The sequence below is a fragment of the Solanum pennellii genome, chromosome 8, assembly GCF_001406875.1.
Source record: "Solanum pennellii chromosome 8, SPENNV200".
Classification (NCBI taxonomy): Eukaryota; Viridiplantae; Streptophyta; class Magnoliopsida; order Solanales; family Solanaceae; genus Solanum; species Solanum pennellii.
This window is the reverse complement of record NC_028644.1, coordinates 69,412,811-69,435,754: the sequence shown is the minus strand read 5'-3', so window position 1 is coordinate 69,435,754 and position 22,944 is coordinate 69,412,811. Positions and strand designations below refer to the sequence as shown.

Sequence of the window (22,944 nt, the reverse complement as noted above, 5' to 3'; positions counted from 1 at the left end):
AGATCCATGCGAGCAAATGTTAGAGAAACATAAAGCATATAAAAAAGTATGCATAGACGTCAACTTATTTTTGCTTTTAAGTTAGTAATTTGCTTAACCCACCAATGCACATTACCTCTGGAAAACAAATTGATATAAAAAGATTCATTCAAATTACACCAGTTTGGGGACACATTAAAAATGACCTTTCCCCAGTTCCATTACATGCTCTGTGTGATGTACACTAACACAAGAATGATAATTGGAACTTCTAAACATCAATCATCTAAGTACATAATGATTTCATATAAACATGAATCGTCTAAGTACATAATAATTTCATACCAATAAAAGAACATTGACATTGAGTTTTAGTGTATGACCTCGCTGCTAATATTAAGGAGGTCATAAATTAGGTTGTGTTGTGCATTTGAGTTGGACACGAGATTAGAGTGATCCTTCAACTTGTAGGCGTGACAGACAGTTCCAACCTTCCGGTCCATTCTTCACCTGGCTTCAAGGTGATTGGTTTCTCAATAGCTGCTCCGTCTACACAAAGCATATGCTTGTATTCTTCATCTCCGAGATCAGCTATGACTTTAGATTTCTTCTCCCATGGATTCCAAACCACTGTCATAGGTTAATGTAGAATGTTGAACGATAATCAGACAGGAAAATATGCAGACACTAGATTACAAACTGAACATGTCCAATGTTTTGAAGTTACCATACAAGGGCTGGTTGCACCGGAATATTCAAATTTAAGAAAAAAATTGATGAATGGGATGAAAAGAAATGCAAAAGTATAGTTGAGCTCACCAACATCAGGAAGTCCTTCTTTCTTTATCAGAAAAGTCCTCTTTTTCTCGTGATCGAAAACTGCTATCACATCAGATGAACTAAGATAAACTCGATCCACCTACCAACAAAGAATTTTTGAAAAAGGTGTGAAATTACAAACTCATTAATTGTTAGGAAACAAAAACATGAATCAAGTTCAACAAATAATTTGCTCCCACAGATTATAATCCAAACAAGGTAGACATTGATCTACTATCATCGTTCATTTCATATCTACTTATTTCTTTTTGGGTCAATTTTGCTCTATATTGGAACAAGAATGTAAACGTAAATAAAAAGTAAGATCTCGGGGAATGTAACCGACAAAAATGATCTGCAGCTAACATCATGCTTATAGAACAAGACATCAGCGGCTGCTTAGCATACATATTTAGAACAAATGAGGAGGAGGGACATTAGTAACAAAACCAACACCACATAGCATAACTAAATTAATATGCATGCTCAAAAGAGTGGAAAAGTAGGTAGGCGTAGAATCAATAGAGGTACTTTTCAGTTCTCACCCATTTAGGAGCCAAAATTATTAAGCAATAGCAAGGAGAAGAAATTTTTCCAAAAAGTCACTTAACTATCATTTCTAACACAAAACTCACTAAACTTTGAATAGACTAATACAAAAGAAAAAACACAACCTGAAAATACCAACTTTCCGATGGATACTCATGTTTTACTCAAAGTTTAGTAAAAGAAGGAATATATTAAAAGAAGGAACAGAACCGCACTTCCCAAAAACGCTGTTGAAAATTAGGGAGGAGGCAACAAAGTTTCAACCTGATTTTTCAGAGGCCTGTTCAGTTCTTTTGATATTTTACTTTCTTCATATGGGTTTTTGGGTTTTGGATCAGGTCGGATTAGAGCTTTTTAGTTGATTTACTGATTTTCTTTTTTTAAAAAAAAAGCAAAATGAGTTATCAACCGGAAAGTTAGTATTTCATGTTGTGTGACTTTTGTGTTAGTATACTCAAAGTTTAGTAATTTTTGTAAATGATCGTCAACTGATTTTTGTCGAAAAAGATAGAAGCAATAGCTAGGTGACCATATGAGAAATTTACCCACCAACTAATAGCCGAATCTTGGGAGTACCTTATTGAACTATGAAATGCTAGTTTGATAAGATGTATGCTGTAATTTACCTCGGATTCAAATGTTAAGGCATCTCCTTGCTCTGTGAAACGTTCTCTGTTGCACAAGTTGTCAAGGTAGTCGAGAGTCTCCAAGCCTTCCACTCTCACTTCACTGTCACAAGAGCAGTTAGTTTAGCTTAGCTATCCATCCAAGGAAGACGGTATGGATATTTCATAACTCATAAGTTTATTCGAACATGTGGAAATAGAAGACTAACAAGATATAATATGACTTTACCAATACAATATACATATTTGGCTTATTAATTGGAACAACAAAAAGGTGTATGCTCTAGGATTAAATTTTAAACAACTAATCATATTCTTGTGTTCATATAGAAAGTTTGACTGTAGATACTCCTCAAAGATTCGATAGCAATTTTTCAATTAGTCAAAACTAGAGCCGGAAAACCATCATTATGCTTAAAAGAATCCTTCAGTAACAAAAGTTTGTGATAGTTACCTGATATCTGAGACAGAAAAATAAGTATGGTATGCAATGGAGAAACTAAAAGGCTTGCAATTAACATTCCTGATGCGTGATGTCAGGGTAAGAGATCCATCAAAAGCCAAAGCCACTCTCAGGCGGAACTCAAAACTGGAGAAAGAGAAAAGATAGGACTAACATCACTAGCTGAAAGTTTACTAGTATATCGTTCAAACATGTAATAGTTATACCTAAGCTCCACAACAGTATAACTATGTTGCCTATTAAGAAAAGAAATGGATTATAAAGTTCGTACCCATGAGGCCAGATTTTAAGATCATCGTCAGATGAGTTAAGTAGTAAGTCAATATATGTTTTGCCATTGGAATCATTTGGGTGCAGTGGGGGAGGATTATCGTCAATGACCCACATCTTATTTCTGGCAAATCCATGTTGCTCGAGAGAGCCCCGGTTTCCAAACTTCAGAAGTATACATACACATCAGTCACATTCCGAAAGGACTAGTGTGAGCATATTTTTAGAGGAACATAAAGTATATAGAAAACTACCGCGTTACCTGAGGAAAACAAATTTGAATCCCTCCCCTCACAGCTGTTGGTGGCTTAAAAGTTGCCTAAAACACATAAAGGAGAGTAAGCTATCAGTTTTCACATAGCAATAGATTCTTTGTTTCACACATATTAGCTCCTCTCTTCTCTTCAGTTTACAAGATTTCCTTTTTAGTTTTCATTGCAAGATTAGTGAAAATATGCCCAAAACTAGACAGATTTAGGAGGCTTCTATTGTTTCAACTGAACTCATTACTTTCAGCTCGAATTATGCATGTATCAGTATATGCCCAAAAAGATTTGAAATAACTGCATATACAATCATGGTCATACTGAACTCACAACTCTAAATTCTGTTTGCCTCTGCTTACAAGCTTTTCATCTGCAAATCAAATCGAGAAGAAAGACAAGAACGATTGTTTCAGCACAATTGGCTTCAGAAATGTACCTTGCTACTTATAAAAAGTAATTCTTCACCATGGTCAGTCTTCCATGAAAGAACCTGTCCTCCATGCAGGCTAACCTGGATACATAAAACAATACAAAAGGATTTACAAAATTCTCATCTTAAACACCCTTCGGTCAAACACAAGATATCAATCTCAAAAGTAAACTAACTCGAACAGAAGCGCCACGTAGACTTCGAAGCAAAACTTGACCAACCCCATTCTTATCCTTTGCAAATTCTACAGCTTTATAATCCTTATCTGCTGCAGAATGATCCATTTCAACAACACAAACTGGATATTAATATGAAGAACTATCTTGTGTTTTTCTCTGATATAACACAGCATAAATCCTCTAAATTTTATACAAATTTCTAATTTAGACAAAACAACAAACACTTGAGCTGCAATTACTCAAAAGCAGTTGAAAATTGATACTTTTCCCCTTGTGACAATCCCAGTTTTCCTGTGAAAAGTCTACCAAAATCCTAACAAACTCAACTCCACTAATTTATCTTTCTTGTGGAAATTATTAATGACCATTAAAAGCAAGAAATACCCTTTTTTACTCAAAAAGATTTGAACTTTTTTACTTTTTTCTCCAAAAATGAAGCAACCCCAAGAATCTACAGTTCTGTAGAATTTCAAGAACAACAAAGGGATGATTCAAATTCTCTAACCAATTATTTTCTTCAAATAGTGATTTTATTTTCTTTTTATCATAATGACTCTTTGGACTTATTTGCAGCTATTAAAGAAAATTAATTAATCTTGAGAAAAGTCAGATATTTGAACAGAAAAAATGTGGAGCATGAATGTATATACATTACATTAAATTATATTATGAAAGCTTAGAATTTGTCATTTCAACATTTAATTGGACGTTGATTACCTGAATTAACGGCCTTTGAAGACAATCTTGGTCTAAACATATGTTCTCTTGACTTTTCCTTTTTTTTAACTTTTAATTTCCGACTCGGTTTATGACTTGATTAAATTCAAATATATGTGAAAACGTCTAATACCAAGGGTAAAACAATGTCACAACTCATATTTTCTTTTTTTTTTGGATTTCCCACACACTATTCGAAATCTCGACTAACTCCAAGCTTCATATTTAGGGTTCAAATTCGAAACATATAATTTAGGGTGAAGCAAATTCACACTGCACCATAATCCATGTTGATCATGAAAAAATATTTATTACTTCATAACAAATCTTATCAATGAAAATATTTATTAAATTCAAGAAGAAAATTCGATTACATCTTAATCATGAACAATTTATAACATTAGATTTTGTATTAGAGTAATTTAAGAAATTCTCATATAAGTCTTGTTTTTTCTTTTTATTCATAATGACTATATAGTAACTTTCATATATATGAAGGATAATATTTCATTCTTGTAATGATCAAATACATTATATCCAATTGCATAATATTTTTTTGCTCTTATCGTCAACTTTTATAATTTTTTTGTCATTTTATACCTTGTTTTCTTTTTTAAGCATCCTAGGAATTTTATTTGATAGGAACATGATTAAAGATGTCTAGATTAAAAGCATCATCCTTGACTATTGAACCAACCTTTTGTAGTTGGTAGGTGGTATATAGCTGTTGAAACATGTTATATATTTTCTTTTTTTCGTTTCGGAATTTGGTATTTGATTTGAGATTTATTAATTTTGAACTCATATTACGTTATTAATTTGTTTCTATTTAAGTTTTTTTTCATCCATTTCATTTTGCTAGTTGGTGTAACTTTTTCTCTTTCTATAGAATTTAATATTGATTTTTTCACTTCTGTAATTTTTTTTCAAATCTGTTTTGAATCATTTTTATTTGAGCAGAGTATCTTTCGAAAATCACTTTGCCATCTTCACATGACCAAAGTTTACATATGCACCATTTTCTTAAATTTCACTTATAAAATTATATCGAATATATTATTATTATTATTATTTTTACTTAGCTTTCTCTCTTACTTATTTCTCCCAACAACCATCTAATTAATTTTCTTAGATTTAATATGGTATGAGTCAATTCCAAGGAGGGGGAGGAATTTGATTTGAATTAGTAGGGATATAGTTGTTGAAATATCCAACTATATCTTTTTTCTCTTTTCTTTTTTGTAATTCGACTTTGATATTTATATTAGGATTTAATTTATTTAAAATTGAAGAGTCCATTTAATAATAAAATATTTTTTATTAAAGATGATTTTATTTTCTGGAATTGAACTTAGTCCCACTGTTTTTATGTTAGGGCGACAAAGAAGGAGAAAATAAAAAGGGAGAGTAAAAAAAGTTAAATCAACATTTTATTCGATGTCAGATATTTACAATAAAGCTAAATTATTTTAAATTTATGTCACGTAGAGTCCAGGGTGGAGGAAATGCTCCCTACCATTTTTTGACTAAATAAATTGCAAATATAGTTCAAATTTAAGCACAACTTGGATGGCTAGTGACTCCAACATGATTTAAGCACTTGTCATCAATTTTTTAAAATAAATATTTTAATGAAAGTATATATAGAATCAAATATAATTATCTTGAACAAGAGATAGTCAATAATTGGATTTAATCATATTATAATTATTATTGCCATTTGTAAAATAATTAGCCCATTTTTGTAATTTGTAAATATCAGTGAATGTCCTTTATTTTTTATGCTATCTAATTATGTGTCCTAAGTTGACTCCTAGGAACAATTTTATTTTATTTTTTCAAATTTTCACAATAATATTTGACCTTGATTATTCAATATTTTGAAAGCAAATGGCAGTCATTTTCGAAAGTAGAATAAAAGTACTTGTCAAATAATTAAAATTTAGCTACAAAACAATATTTTTAACTAATAATTTTTTGGATAAAGCTTTTTCTTTTATGATGAAGAGGGATGTTTCAAGCCAACATAATTAGTTAGATTTGATGTATTCAATCTTTAGATAGTTATCGTTGAATTAATTATACCTTTAAAATTATTAATTCAAAAATCAATATAATAATAACATATTCTCCTTGTATCGAAACTGTTAGATTCGATCAAATCGAGAAGCGAAACTAAGGACATACCTTATCGAAAATCACACTATATGTATAAATTCTGTCTCCGCCATCATAGATCAAATCATTATTTTTTGTAAAAATAATTATTTTATACATAAATTAGCTAACCAACAAAAAGGGACATGGGGACAAATGGTTGGATTGAGGAATAATGCCAAACTCCATAGCCATCTCAACATAAAATATAGGGCCATCCCCAAAACCAAATGACAAAATTCATATAACATCACTTACCCCATCATCATTAATATGAGAATTTTAAAAGTGTGTCACTAGAATAGCCACAAAAGCTCATGTTACATAAGTTTTTGCATATCTCTTAGCTTAAATAAAGGGATACATGACACATGTCTTTACGTATACTCAATATATACCAAATAAATAGCACTAGTTAATTATCCACACATTCTTATTTTAATTTATGATTTATCTCATAATTAGAATATATATGAATATCGAAATAATAATAGAGTAAGTGCATACAAGATACGAACTAATTAAGAATTTAAGACATAGTTGATGTCTTTGATGAATTAATCTAAAGGAGCAAATATATGAGACTGAGTAAAAACAGAAATGACATTATGCCTGTCCACAACATATTAGACCTTTTCCATAAATATTGTTATTATTATTATTATTAGATCTTTTCACCTATTGACTATTATGCACAATTACATTTTACACGTTATTTAGTGATATTGTGTCATGCTCAAATCTCTAAAGAAGATTTAATTCCAATTTGAGGGGATCTTGATTTGGTACAATTTGTAAGAACATGTGATACGTGAGTTAAACATACATCACGAATTCAAATTAAGATAGAAAATGTGATGTTTTTTGGAGAAAAACATAGCTCATGATATTGAGTAGTTGTGGGTCTTGAAGGTGGTTGATCTTGAACTTTTGACCCCACGTACTCATGGGTCGTATCTAACTATTTAGGCTTGTAAATAAGGTGATCGCACAAATCTACACGATATAAGTCCTAAGTTCAAGTTCAAGTTCAAAGCTCACTAATTCATATTTGAAATTGCTATAGAAGCAATCTCAAGAGATTTGACAATCCTCACATAGTTCAACAAACTTAATATCTGCATAACATTGATATTAATAGTCCATGCTTAAATAATGGACAATGTGCACTCTGTGAATACATCATGCAAATAACTTTTCTGACCATAGTGTCTTACACTCCAAGAACCCTTTCTACATTCCTACTACAAGGCATGGTGATGTCAAGAACTAAGGTGTCTGCTCTCTCTATCACGCGGCTCTTCATGATTGGAGTGAAAAACTTCAACCACCTTTGTACAGGGCACCAAAAGGAAATTGCAGCAAAACTGATCTCCAGTGACTTGTTCTCTATATGTACTAAATGAGGCGATCCAATCAAGCTGCTGCACATACAGACCCTAAAAAAAGAAGAGCAATTTAGTATACCATGATGTCACAAGGAGCAATGTGACAATAGCAGTAAATTCCTTGTTCATTTTCTACGACGCAATTGTATAGAGCATCTCTCGACTCTCAAGATACAAACAAACAATATCTATATGTCTCAACTCGTCAGGCAAGAGAGCAAAATGACCTAAGCTTGATGAAAACAACAAAGTAATTGACCTCAAAACAGTTCCCTAAATAAAGACAGGAGTAACTTCAGCTGGCCTCACCAATACAGGAGTTATTTTTTCTCCACCCCTCTTTATATATGCTTTCTTTAACCAAAACACCTACTGACACAATAACTCTGGCAACAATTGTCTTCAGTTCCTTTTCTAGCACCAAGATTTATCTCTTCTACCTTTCACTTCAAAGTGGATCTTCTACCATTCCCTTCAAAGTGGATCAGTTCTATTTCTATAGAAGGAAAAAGAAAATGGGATGCAAGTAAAATTTACTCCAAAAATTACCAAGACAATGTTATCAGTATATTATAACAATGATGTCCATATGTGAAAACTTTCTTTTTTCCTTGTAATAATTCTCTGTGTACTCAAACCGCTCTATCATCTATATTTTTAACGAGGAAAAAACTATTTATAAATAAATAGCTCTCTAATTATCAATTTCTAATAGGAACTAACAATTTTCATACTCAAATTAGAGATACTCCCGTAGAACCTCCTAAATAAAACAATCCACAACTCATACAGAGACAGCAATTCGTTTATATGGTCAATAACTGCTGCAAAAGGAGGCGCCAATCACTTTTTTCTCTCTCCTATTTCCTATGGGGGGAGAGGGAGAGGAGAGGGAGAGGGAGAGAGAGAGAGAGAGAGAGAGAAAGAGAGACCTGAAGACCAGGAAGAACAGCAGAACTTCCCTTCATCAACATACTTCACATCAAGTCCAATGAACCAGGATCCAGCACTCACATCATCATGAGCATATGAGCGAAGCATTGATCTACAAAGTGGAGGGAGACAAAACAGTAAGCATTTCACTATTGCCATCACAATTAATGGAAACATATGGCTTTGTTTTTCTTTTTAAGTGGAGTGATGTGCATAAAAGATAGCCTACTAACAGATACGATCAATCCAACATGGAAACAATTATGGAGAAGTAAACACATGTTACAAACAAAACCGACCCTTTACTGAGAGTAGAAACCCAGCTCAAGGTTCTTGGCACCTCAGTTGTTGCTACTTCAACATGCAATAAAAACATAATGCTAATCCACCTTTTTTCTGATAATAAGTACACAGTCAATCCCTCATATTTTACCTGTTGATAGAAATAAATTGAGCCAAGGCCTTCGATATAGCAAATATTTCACCGGAAGCATGCCTGAAGTATCTGGTTGCGAAAGAGTACAAAAAAATGGAAGAATTAGCATCTAAACAAGTTGAAGACTCAACAGCATGCAGATGCTGGCATGTCATGCCTGATCGATATCAGCAGAATAGCAGCATGACCAAAAAAATTAAGTAATCTCCATTCACAAATATTTTGTGCAATTTCTACAACAAATATTAACATAACTAATGAAATTAAAACTCTTCAAGTTTGCTAACACAAAAGATAAAGAAAGAAGAAAAGGAAGAAGATACGAATCCAACACTCATAATGCAATTTCCCTTGAATATATACTCATATTTATTTTCCTTCTCCAACAATTTTCCTCTTTTGCAATACTACTATATTTATTTTCCTTTGATCATTTGAAATAGTGTATCTTCATTTTTGTTTGGAACATATATGTCAGAAACCATAATTAATATATTTCTTGTCTATCTCGGCAAAAAGATTGTCCTCTCCCTCAGTTTATGAGGGCTGACTCTGAGATTCAAATTATGTATGATCAATATTTCCAACCAAGACTCACGAGCAACTAGCACTAGACAGAGAAGAGGTATAACTACAATACATGCAGCAGTGGGTCTCTGCAGTATATCTAGCACTGCCTGCTTCAGCCAGATGATTTCAGTAAATAGTACAGAAGTACTCACGATTTTCCATCCCCAAATTTCCACCACTCTGGCTCATACCATTTCTGTTCCCTGTGAACAAGAAACAAAAATTAGGTTATGAAGAACTAACACTGTTTCAGCAAAACAGCAATCATCCAATAAACAGGAGAAACTTACGGCTGTGAAAAAACTTCGCCAGATTTCATACACCCGATGTAGGCACGAGGCTTATCCAAATAGGTGGTAAGTACAGTTCCAATAGCATCTGTGGATAAACTAAAGCCCGTAAGCATACAGCACATATTTTTCTAAAAACATAAGAACATTGTAGGTGTTAACAGGTTAAGACCTCAGCAAAGAACATCATAGATATGGCGTTATAATATTATGTTTCAGTGGTTATGGCGTTGCAATTTTCTGTGAAGGACATAGCCAATCGAGATTCTATCACTAGGATTATAGTATCTCAAGGGATCATCTCCAATCAATTTCGCGATGGTTAGAGAGTAGAGTAAGAAGATACAACAAGATTCTCATTGGCATCTTGATACAATCTATTGAATAAATAGACTATTCAAGGTTATTGCAAACTTTATTTAATCAAAAGAAACCCTGATATAGAACTCAGGGTAGTTGTTTGAACGCTCCAAGTCGTAATTCAATAGGATTCATTCTGGTCCTAGCTTTGTAAATGAGGCAACTTTTCTTTTGAGCAACTTTCACACAATATGGCGCATTCTACATTTGCTCACTCAGGGAAATCAATTTAGACCTGGTTGGCCACAAACAGGCACCGTGCCTTTAATATTTTAGGTAACATGACACCTCTTCAACACTGTCTTGCTTTTGTACATTTTTTGTGATTTATGTTAGACCTTACTGTCTCTTTGAGAAGACTACAGCTTGACAAGAATGAAATTTAAAATCACCTAGGTACAACTTCTTTCTGTTCTTTACCTCATTATCATTTCCAAATTCAACATGCCAATGCTGACATACATTAGGTAACTCTTTCGCGATCTCTTTCCTACACTTAAGAGTCTAAAGAATTTAATGACTTCAAATGTACCATAACAGTTTCTTAAATGGAAAAAAATTAAATCATAGATAATGGAAAGAAGTTCGTAGAGCACAGACTACAGAGAACAACAGATACACTAACGTACATATTGGAGGCTCCTAATACTTGTTACCTAAATTAACATAGACATTGTCGTTGACCTTGGCATAAAACTCAGCATCCCAATGCTCAACAGCGTGAGCAAAAAATGACTTTGTCTTCTTTGATTGCTCTTGAGGGGACTCCACATGGTCATTCTGCTCAGGAAGAACATAATATTCACATACTGAGTTTTCTAGAAATATGTACTACAAGAACTAGATTACACAGTAAAGTAACCGATTTTCAGAACGGTAAGATATACTTATAAAAACATACAAATAAGCTAACACGACATGAGTGTGCTGACATATAACAACACAATTGATACCCATTTATTATTTGAAAAATTCTTTTCCTCGAAAAGAAAGTGGAATTTGATTACTGTTAATTTACTACTATTTCTTTCTCTGGTGGAGGAAGGATGTGAATAACTCAAGAAGATTTAATCTATTTTGATCAGTGTTTTGGACAGCGAAAGGCGATAAAAGGCGACAAGGGTCTGCCTCTCCACAAGGCAAGGCGAGCGGCGAGGCGCTCGCCATTTTGAAGTGTGGCACCATTTTATACCAAAAAATTAAAATATTTAATTGCGGATGTAAATAATCAAACAGTAACATTTTAGCAATTTTTTCAATTCAAAATCAAAAAATAGATAGTACATACTAAACGTCTAGAACTTGAATGAGAAAAAAAACATAACAAAAGTCAAAACAAGGGTAGAAGTGACTCTAAAGTCCGAAGAAGAAGAAGAAGGAAAAACAACAGAGGAAGAAGAAATCTGAAGAAGAAAAGAAGAAATATGTATTGGTTAGACTTTGGAGTCGCCAGAGAAGACTGTCTAGTTGCCGGAGGAGTCTAGTCGAAAACCCTAAAATTACCTTTTAACTTTTAAAACCCTAAATTAGTCGCCTTTTTTTAAGAAAATACAAAAAGCGACGCCTTTCTCGCCTCTTCCCTCTCGCCTTTTGTCGTCATGGCATCGCCTTTTGAAGATCGCCTCGCCACAAAGCTAAAAGTCGATGAGGATCGCCTCGCCTCGCCTCTTGCCATTGCGACGAGGCGATCGCCTTTCACAACACTGATTTTGATAGGTTAGAACGACTAACAATTCTCGGTTAAATTAACATTCTTAAAGCTCGTTTCTTTAATGGTAATAAACAAAAAATTTCTATCTTTAGTTGATAACAAGAAACTTAGTTTATAAAAAATGACATGCAAAAGCTTCACATACAAGAATGATGAAGTCATCGAAACTCCTGCTTTCATCATCAATGGCTCTATCCGAACTATCTCCACGATTCAAACTGCATGAGGTGCAAATTCGAGTAAGTGACCTGATTGAAAGAAACATCTAGTTCCTTATTTTCAAAGAGCATTATGGTGTATCCTTTATTTAATTCAGATTTATCAAGGTAGGTACCTTCTTCCTATGACAAATCGAATTACGATACCTTTCTCCTCCTCTAACTTTTTACGAGCAGGACCTGCCAAAAGTAACTTACAAATTTAGAATTTAATCAGTTGTTTCAAAAGTTAACTCATCATGATAGCAGTTGTACTGCAGATACTCCTGATTAAGACAAGATAAATGATATTACTAGGGAATTCCACAGGAATCCAGTCTAAATGTGTTCAACAGACAATGATTTTATCAGCAAGGTGAGCTGAAATATAACTTCAGCATCTTAGTCGAATTGGTTCAATTTTAGCTTTCACAAAAGGCCTACCAAAAGAAATCAAGAAAAAGGGGAGAGGATAAGCAAGCTAACCAGTAGGCATCCATGCTTTGCGAATTGCGTCTCTGTTTTTCTTGTTGCCAAAATTTGTAGAGACACCTATAACAGCTAGAAGTTTTTTCTTTGAATCCTTCTCATTGTTATCCAGTAGATGCTTTGACACAAAACCTTCCTCACTGGCTTTACCCAGTTCCATCTGAAGTGCAGTCAGCCTCTTCTGTTGTTCCCTGGCAAAGACAACATCAGCCTGTATAATCCCAGCATAAAATTCCAATATGAAGAGAAATTCCATCAAAGCTATGACTGAAATTCAATAACAATCATCTAACCTGCAGGTTATGATCTTCAGTGTATCATCTACTGATATAGCCGAACGGCCCTGCAAAGGAAGATAAGCATGCTTCATAACTTTTGATATAACATTAACCATCTCAAGACTCAACTCATCAGGACCAATGAGACAACAAAAAATTGAGATCTCAATGCCAACTTCATCAAACTATCTGAAAAAAAAAACCTTTTTTGAAGTACACTTTTTGACAAAAAACTTATAATTGAAGAAAGAATCTTTATTAGGGTAAGTTTACATCGGATATCAAGCATAAACAGGCATATGTAACGAAGGCTTTTTAGAAGGGCTAGCCTGAGCAGTGCAGTACCATTTACCTTGAGATTCCTCTCGTGAATGAATTTTCAGGTGAACATAAGAAAGAGAGGACTCTTGCCGCTTCCTAAGCCCTTTAAATAGCAATAAAACCCAGGTCTTTCATGTAAAAGGGGTTTGGTGCATAATCTGGCATGACTATGTCATACTAATAATCAATAGAATTTCTTCCTGTTTCTGAGCTCTATTCATTTTATGTTACTAGAACAAGTGAACAACTAGCAAAAACCAGGCATAAAAGGCTTTTGGTGATCTTATTGGTGCACGGTATGGGGGTTCCTCAACTTGGGTGAAGTTCTAGCAGATTAGCCCAAGTAAAACTTGTGACAATGTTGAGTCTTACATGAGGGAAATGCACTCTTCACCAAACCTATACAGATGGCTAGTTAACATTTGATAATGTGGAACCTTGTATTTTCTTTATAATCAATCATATTCTATATTCAGATCAAGGAGACTACCTCATGGTCAGCTATTATAATCCTGACATGACAACCACCTTGATCTTTATAGAGCCTATTTGATCCTACATACTACAACTTACTAAAACAAAGATGACTGGAGAATTCAGGGAAAATGAATCAGCTTTATCTACCACATGAATAGAACAATATTACCATTAGAGAGAAATACCTGTCCGGTTCTCCTATCAAGCTCTTGAATAAGATATACCCTATTCTCCGAGTCCATCCACAACCTGCCAATAATGCAATTACCAGTTGCCACAGTTAAATCATCATCGTCAACTACAAAAACAACACACCCAGTGAAATCCCACAAGTGGGGTTTCCCGTAACTCGTAGAGGACTCTCAACTGACTACAACAAATCAAAGTAGGTATGAAAAGGAAAAACAATAATAAAACAAACATAGAAACTAATAAGGAAACAGTAACAACAACAAAATAGTGTTATAACTGAAACACCATAAACAGCAAATGATGATAGAGCTAATTGAAAGAAATCATTCCATTTATCAACTACACCCTGTTATCAAGGACTAAATACGTATCTCCACTTAGCAAATCTCGCATAGCCAAATTCAGCAAGTTAAAACAAAATTTCACGACACTAGCAGTGTAATAATAAACAAACCAAAAAAAAAAAAGGAAAATGTGCAGCTATGCATGGACGTACAAATAAATATATATACAAAAAGAGAGAGCAACCTGCCGGCAACATAAAGAGCAGCCATTGTAGAGAACATAGAGAGCATTAGAAACGAGATTCGAGATCGGAAATTGGAGGTGGATGATAACCGGTTGGCGGAACCCCTGCTATTCATTTCTACTATACGTCGTCGACTCCGACGGATCAGTACTCGTCAGCGGCCGGATACGTCGATTGATATCGGAGGAATTTAGACTGATCGGAGCTGATTGAATTGCCTAGATTTTCGATCCAATTGTCAATTTGGGATATTTTTTTATTTTTATATTTTAAGAATTTTTTTTCCTATTCAGAATTTTAACTCGGGACATTAATTAAGGATGCAAATAGTCTTACTGATACATTGCAACTCATTAATAAGTTGATAGGTACTTAAATAAAGGTTCTATAAAAGGTAATTAATTTTTTTTTTTTTTTTTGTATATAATGACAAACTAACTATTCGAATTAAATATTATAATTACACTTTGATTTAGTTATGTCATGTAGCAAACAGGTTGTCAGTTTCCTCTCTCGCTAGCTGCCTCTTGCTTTTATACAAAGACAAATGTATAAAATGTGTTTGTGTCTGTGTAAAGCGAGAGAAAATTATATATTTACATATACTTTTGTTCCTCTCTCTCCCCTCTCCCAGATCTCGCTTGCCACCCTCGTCTCTTTCGCTTATACAAACAGAAACGAAATGTATAAATTGTGTCTCTGTCTGTATAAAGCGAGAGAAATTTCTATATACACATGCAAATACATATATCTTCGTCCTATACACTTATAGTTATACAATAAAAATGTTTCTCTGCACAATTTTCTTTTGTTTTTCTTTCTTTCTCGTTTTATACATACACAGATTATACAATTGATTTGTATACAATTGCTTTCTTTTGTATATATATAGCGAATTATATAACTGATATCTTTGTATATGTATAGCAAATTATACAATAATTTTTTATATATATAGCGAAATATACATATTTATATTTACTATGGAGTGCAATTATGCAAAGTATATCTATAACATACAAATATGATTTTTATGTTTGCTATATGTGAAAGTTACTCATTAAAAAATTATGAAATTTTTCAATTTCTTTCTTAAATCTTATATCATGACAAAATTGAAAAAAGAAAAACAATACTCTATAATTTTAACGAAATTTTATTATCCCTACACATATGGTTTAGTGATCGATTGACAAATATTAGTTAAAAAGAATCACAATTCATATGATTAAGTGACCAATTGACAAATATTAGTTAAAAAGAATCACGAAAAATTGGAAAATGATCATTGAAACATAAAATTATTAAATTATTTCAAATATGTGGAGCCATATATGAAGTGTTGTTAACATACCTCATTGAGTTAATTGAGCAAGCCAATATTTTTGGAGATGAGGTTAGTTTAAATTGTATTTTAGTAGTCACATTTAATTTACGATTTGAGTTGATTAAGCAAAAAAATAATTCTAGAGATTGTGTTATTTAAAATCACATTTTAAAATATAAGTTGTCGTTGAACTTTTAAAATATAATGTCAAGAGATCAATAATCATTTGTATAAATAACCATTTTTAAATTAATTGAATTATCCCGTAAATAATACACATAATTTAAACATATATATATATATATATATATATATATTACCTTTATATATAAGTCAGAAACAAAAAGAACTAACACAATAATACTTAATTGTACAATATGTTATGTGATTTATCTTTATTTCACCTTACCAATAATTAGGAATCAATTCTTATAAGGTTAGGAGAACTATATTTATAGAAACGGGATTTAGTCATCATTTTTAGTTCCCCAAATTATATGAGTATCAATTGTCACATATCTAATATTGATATCAACAACTTATGTTTAATTACTTGGGGGGCTATAACAATAATTTATGTAGAGTAAAACTATAATCAATCAATTGGGGCTATACAATAATGAATGGTGACTATTTCTCAAAGAAATTGACTACGTTTACAATTCAAATTAGGCAAAAATATCCAGCAGTTTAACTTTTTAAGTCTCCCAAAAATCAATTAATCCATGTGTGCTACAGAAGTAAACATATAAATTGTGTTTCTTCACCCTAAATTTATGTCATCTAAACCCATCCAACGACTATTATACAATTAACCTTATCATCGCGCCATACACATATTATTTTTTTTAAATCCTCAATAAAAATAAAAATACACACATTTTCCGGCCAAAAATGCACATTTTGAAAAGAAAAAAGTTATACTAAAGGACAAGGGACCATGTGGGGAGGAAACTTCCTTAACATGTGTCATTTGTCTAAACAGTGACAAAAATGTCATAAATCTAATTAATATTTGAAACTTTAAGAAAATGTTATGAGAAAAATAAACTAATAAGATTTATATTATTATTATTATTATTGCTATTATCATTATCATGTTATTTTATTTTCATTACCTAATTGTGATAGCAATCTAAAATCTTCATTCCATATTTTCCTTTTGGTTTCTTTAAATACTTAAGTTGATAACAATTTTGTAAGTTCTTTTTTTAATCAATATAACAGCTTAGTTTGTTACTTTATAGTATATAAAATGCTTGAGCTTATCCACCTAATGCTAATTAATTTTCTTCTTAATATGTAATTGCTATTTGTTCAATATATATTGCATATAAATTATATAATATGACGTGGATATATAATAGAAAACTCAAGAAAGTAGGAAAAGAAAATAATAAAATGAATTCACTCATTATATTTCGATTAAAATTTACCTTTACATACCATATATATTTATTGAAATATCACTTTCGTCTCAAATTATTTAAAATTTATTAGATGAATAATTTATATATTCTAGTATATTTAGTATTAATTCAGACAAATAAATTTAAATTTCGACTATTTCAATTATAGTGTGATTTGATGCGATGTGTGTTGCTGGCCTATAAAAATCGGAGACGTGAGTCATGTGAATTCACCAGAGAATCAATAAAACTACTACTCCTCCTCCACAAGTTTCTCATTTCGCTAATATCAGAATCCACATTTCTTCTACGATCCAAAATTTGCGAAGATGAACGATGCAGATGTATCAAAGCAGATCCAGCAGATGGTCAGATTCATCCGTCAGGAAGCTGAAGAAAAAGCCAATGAGATCTCCGTCTCCGCCGAAGAAGTATGCCCTATTTATTTGCTATTCACTATTTTTTGAACTGAATTCAGTTTTTAGTAGTTCGAAGGATTGAATAAGTATAAGATATGCTCTAATTTGAGGCTAATTTAGTTATTGAGTACGAATTCAAATCACGGATTGATGTTGAAGTTAATTTAGTTTCAGAGTGATAATGTCCTAATTTGTTAGTAATATTCTCTTAGTTTGAAGTTAAATTCAGTCATAGAGTAATGATCTACAAATCATGGCTTGATGTTGAAATTAATTTGTTTTAGAGTAATAATATGAAGCATCGAAGAATTGTAAATCTTAATTATCTAAAAATATGCTCTAATTTTGAATTTAATTTTAGTCATAGAGTAATAATGTGCTTGTGTTCATTGAAGAAGTAAGGCTTAGTAATACAAATCATGGCTTGATGTTGAAAATTAAGTTTTAGAGGAATGATATGAAACATTGAAAAAGTGTGAACCTCAGTTGTTAAAAAATATGCTCTAATTTTGAATTTAGCCTTAGTTACAGAGTAATACTGTGCTCATAGAAGAAGTAAGGCTCAGTAATACAAATCATTGCTTGATGTTGAAGTTGATTTAGTCTTAGAGTTATAATGTGCACATCCAAGAAGTAAGCCTTAGTCATTCAGAATTTGATCCAATGTTGAAGTTAAATTTTGATATAGAGTAATAATTCGCGCATCAAAGAAGTAAGTCTTACTAATACAAAACATGGCTTGATATTGAAGTTAATTTAGTTTAGGGTAATAATGTGTACATGAAAGAAGTAAGCATTATTTTTTCAAGATATGCTCCAATATTGTTGTCAAATTTAGTCATAGTGTAATAATGTGGCATTGGAGAAGTAAGCCTTAATTATAAAAATCATGGTCCGATTTTGAAGTGAATATAAGTCCTATGCATGGACGACATCAAGTCACTTAAAAGGAAACTGCAAGTAATATTTTACAAAAGGTCAAAATACATCGACAAATAAGAAATCTTTGTACTAACTGTGTACATAACTCATAGCTTATTTGGCCAAGCTTGTGGGAGACCAAAAATGCTTATTTTTTAAAAGTGAGGTGTTTGCCCAAAATTTTGGAGAAAATAAGAGCTTCTGGAAAGTAGTATAAGCTGTTTTTCTGAAGCTAAGAAAGTAGTTTTTCCCTAAAAGTTCGGCAAAACACTAATTGTTGCTTAAATGTGCTTTTTCTCCAAACACAAAATGCTTCTTACAAGAATTACTTTTTCGAAAACCGCTTTTAGAAAAAAAGTAAAAAACACTTTTCAAAATGAGCTGATTTTAAAAGTATGGCTAGACATGCTGTTGATCCGCTTGCAGTTGATCTCAGTTTGGTAGTCAGTTTATCTCTCGTTCTCAAAGTAATAACGTTTGCTCCAAAGTACTAAACAGTAATTATAAAATCTACACAACAAATTTGAAGTTAATTTGAGTTTAGTCATAGATATATCTGCTGTTCTTAGAGTAAGAATGTGCGAAGAAGTAAGCTGTTCTTATACAAATTATGCTCATCTTTAAGTAAAATGGAGTTTGTTAATTATATTTATCTCGTCTTAGAGTAATAATGCATTCATGGCAGAATGGAGGCATAATTATACAAATTTGGCTCCAATTGGAAAGTTTACGGTGTTTAGTCATACTGATTCTGTTGTTAGAGTGTTATTGAGCATGTCGGATTTGTGATTGTTTTAGGAATTCAACATTGAGAAGTTGCAGCTAGTGGAAGCAGAGAAAAAGAAGATCAGACAGGAATACGAGCGTAAGGAGAAACAAGTTGATGTTCGCAAGAAAATGTAATTTCCCCAATTTGGTTTGTATAGCAATTTTCATCCATCTTTGACACCAGTCATTAAAAAAAGATTATGCAATTAATTCTGTCTGGATTTGTGGTCTTCCAATGCTCTCAGACACGTATTACAAACATAAAACAAATATCAAAATTGTGCTTAAAATTTACTTGGAAGTTGGAGCTGTTCAGGTGGTTTTATTTGTTTCTCCGTGATTATGAGGTTGAACAGACAATATTGTAATTTGTTTTGCATGACATCATCAGTCTATATTCCGTGGATTAGCTGTGATCTTATTGGGCATTGATTGGATAAAGCATTTGTGGTAACATCTGTATTTGCGGGAGTGTTTTGGCCTTGACATATGCTAAAAGTCATATTCCCTATTATTTGTGAGGTCCTCTTTACTTCTGTATTTTTCTTTTTTAAATTGCTTTGATGTGTGTTTCTCGAGCCAACAGTCTACTGGAACAGCCCTTTCGTGACCCCACCTATGGGATTTACACTGGGCATGTTGTTGTTATATCATGTAAAAAATTTCTGAACAACTGAAGTAATTCGTACAACTGATCTTGATTGATAGATTTTTTAGTGACTCCACTTGGCCTATATAAACCTTCTTTAAACGTATTTCATTGTATTATTAGTCTAAAGTTGATTCTCTAAAATTGTTTTGCTGTGAACACAACATTTTCTGTGGCTAAAGTAATCCAATTTCAATTTTGTTTGGGCAAAGTAGAGTGTTTAAAGTTTCTTGATACTGTATTTGCAGTGAGTACTCCATGCAACTCAATGCCTCTCGAATCAAGGTTCTTCAAGCTCAGGATGACTTGGTCTGCTCCATGAAGGAGGCAGCATCAAAGGAACTTTTAAATGTCAGCCATCACCACAACCACCATATCTATAAGAAGCTTCTGCAAGCTCTTATTGTTCAGGTACTTTGGCTGACAGCAATAAGCTGCATGAGTTTTCTGTCACTGCCTCCCTCTTTTTTCTCTTACTGGAGTTGGCAGAATATACTTTGTATCGTAGAAAATGAGCAGGCTATTTTATGAAAGACAATCTATTTTCATATGACTTCTCATGTGATCTTGTATGAAGTTCTGATTGTGCATTAGAATGTTTAGATGTGAAGATATATTGTAGGAGTGGTTGCAATTAAAGATATTAGAGTATCATTTGAATAGCCTGAGCCTGAAATGAAATCTTCTATTGCTTCTACCCTTCAAGTTGGATCCTTTGGAAGTTGATGTTTTATTTTCAGTATCTCAAGCTGGTTAACATTCTTTTAGGGATAATATGAAGGTTATCACATTTTCTTAGAAACTGTTGAGTGCTGTGCCAAAGTTGCTACAAAGTTTGTGTTTTTCTCTACATTTCTTGATGACTTTTGGGACTTATATTGCTTCCTTATTTGGACATAACTAAAAAGCAACTCTTTGTGCTACAGAGTTTGCTCAGACTTAAAGAGCCTTCTGTCCTACTACGTTGTCGGGAAGATGATGTTCCCTTGGTTGAAGATGTCTTGGATGCAGCAAAGGAAGAGTATGCAGAGAAGTCTCAAGTTCACGCACCTGAGGTCATAGTTGACCAGATCTACCTTCCACCAGCTCCATCACATCACAATGCTCATGGCCCTTCCTGGTACACTGCCATTTATTCTTACTTTCAATAGGGACTTTAGAAAGCTCTTAGTTCTCAAATTGTCGCTCCACTAGATGGAGGCGACTCATGTGCAGTTGGACTTGGATTGGCCTTTTGTTTCTCTTGCTTACCGTGTATCATTGCTCTACAGAGAAAGTTAAAGCACTCAAGCTTGTAGAATCTAATTAGGTACCATTACTGATCTCTCTCTTTCTCTTTCTATGCCACAGCTCTGGAGGAGTAGTTTTGGCTTCTCGAGATGGGAAAATTGTATGTGAAAATACACTTGACGCCAGATTAGAAGTTGTGTTCCGTAAGAAGCTACCAGAGGTACTCTCTGTGCTCCTCAGTCCTTTTGTACTTTTGAAAATTTCCTATTGATGTTGTCAAATTTCTACTTTGACGTTCATGGTTAACTTTAGCTCTTCCCTTCTACTTTGAGGTGTCAATCAAATGAGCTACAAAATCTTACATGTTTTTGATAGGCATCTCAGTGGATTAATTTTCCCCAGCAAGTTCTAGACGTCACGTAGTACTTTCAAGTTTCAACTAAGTTATAGACATTGTCTACCTCTTACCAAATACGGTTTATACTTTAAAAAACTTCAGTCATCTTCTTTTATGTTCTTCCTGGTACAGAACTTAGGTAGTGATGGGGGCAAGTCTGTTGCTTACTAGTGTCTGATGATGTTAGACTATGTGCCCCTCCCCAAAACCACAAATAGGTAATTCAGCCTGTTTGAGGTAGGGTAACACTAAGACTTAGATAACCACATCAACAATGCCAGAGAACATGTGTTGGATGAGAAAATAAGATCACATTCCAGTCTGACGGGTTTAACATTTTCTAGTCTTCCTAAGAAGTATGTGCGAGAGCACGAGGAGATCTCCTACTTTTAGCTATGGTTGTGTCCTATAATTTGGTAATAGGGCTTATAAGCATGCCCTACTTATTTCTTCCCATATATGTAAGCCATCAATGACAAAGTTACTTGGTACGTATGTTGAGTGGGTGCAAGCTGGTCTGGATGCTAGTGTTAATCCGCAATCAAAAAGAAAAAGAAAAACAAACCATAACCTACTTTACTGTAGCTCCATCCATCGATTTGTCTCCATTAGACAAGTGGTACTGTATTTCTCAAATGTTTGTTCTATTGGTTTCCGACGATTCGCAAGTGTCTATTCGTTTAATAATTCGTTTGTGTTAATCAATCTGTCTCTGCATGCAGATCCGCAAGTGTCTGTTCGGTCAAGTTGCTGTCTAATACTACATGAGAAGCATTAGCATTTTTGCTCGCGACTCTTGGGATATTCTGAAAATGGCACCTGCTCGTATACTATTTCCTTTTTCTCTGCACTGTTGTGCTTATATACTATTATAACGGACTCATGTTAAAGGGATATTTTCTTCAACAACATTATATTTTCGTTTTCAATGTTGTACAATAAGTATAAGTCGCTGGAACCCTGAGTTTGCTGGGTCGAGAGAATAAAATTATTCGGAGTTGATGGCTCTCCATACTTTATCAATAGAAGTATTCGCATCTCTATGTCAGCGCTTTATTATCCTTATAATTTCCATATGTTGTCATGTATGAGCCAGCTCAAGAAAATGGACTTAACAATTTAAATTTGTTAATACTAATCTTGAAAGGCCAAAAGTCCCATTATAATTAATTAATAGTAATAATAATAATAGCACTAA

The 22,944-nt window shown here is 33.1% G+C and overlaps 3 protein-coding genes across 3 annotated transcripts; 1 reads left to right on the top strand and 2 right to left on the bottom strand.

Annotated features, from left to right (window-relative positions):
• Positions 1-112: 112 nt before the first annotated feature.
• On the bottom strand, positions 113-4,168 carry LOC107028741 (putative glucose-6-phosphate 1-epimerase). Its single transcript, XM_015229921.2, has 8 exons — positions 3,579-4,168; positions 3,409-3,483; positions 2,969-3,025; positions 2,708-2,871; positions 2,428-2,562; positions 1,974-2,076; positions 799-898; positions 113-609 (listed from the first exon to the last, which is right to left on the bottom strand). The coding sequence occupies exons 1-8, from the start codon at positions 3,684-3,686 to the stop codon at positions 440-442; spliced, it is 912 nt and encodes a 303-aa protein (XP_015085407.1). The 5' UTR covers positions 3,687-4,168; the 3' UTR covers positions 113-439.
• Positions 4,169-7,553: 3,385 nt separating this feature from the next.
• On the bottom strand, positions 7,554-14,971 carry LOC107026773 (hydroxyproline O-galactosyltransferase HPGT1). The gene is made up of 12 exons (XM_015227856.1): positions 14,626-14,971; positions 14,091-14,154; positions 13,123-13,172; positions 12,827-13,020; positions 12,478-12,541; positions 12,289-12,361; positions 11,089-11,212; positions 10,073-10,160; positions 9,935-9,985; positions 9,210-9,281; positions 8,776-8,888; positions 7,554-7,894 (listed from the first exon to the last, which is right to left on the bottom strand). Exons 1-12 carry the CDS (start codon positions 14,739-14,741, stop codon positions 7,872-7,874), a joined length of 1,032 nt encoding a protein of 343 aa, XP_015083342.1. The 5' UTR covers positions 14,742-14,971; the 3' UTR covers positions 7,554-7,871.
• A 2,568-nt stretch (positions 14,972-17,539) lies between these two features.
• Positions 17,540-22,771, top strand: LOC107028727 (V-type proton ATPase subunit E). The gene is made up of 6 exons (XM_015229904.2): positions 17,540-17,793; positions 19,501-19,601; positions 20,368-20,530; positions 21,046-21,239; positions 21,470-21,569; positions 22,469-22,771. Exons 1-6 carry the CDS (start codon positions 17,692-17,694, stop codon positions 22,502-22,504), a joined length of 696 nt encoding a protein of 231 aa, XP_015085390.1. The 5' UTR covers positions 17,540-17,691; the 3' UTR covers positions 22,505-22,771.
• The last annotated feature ends 173 nt before the right edge of the window (positions 22,772-22,944 follow it).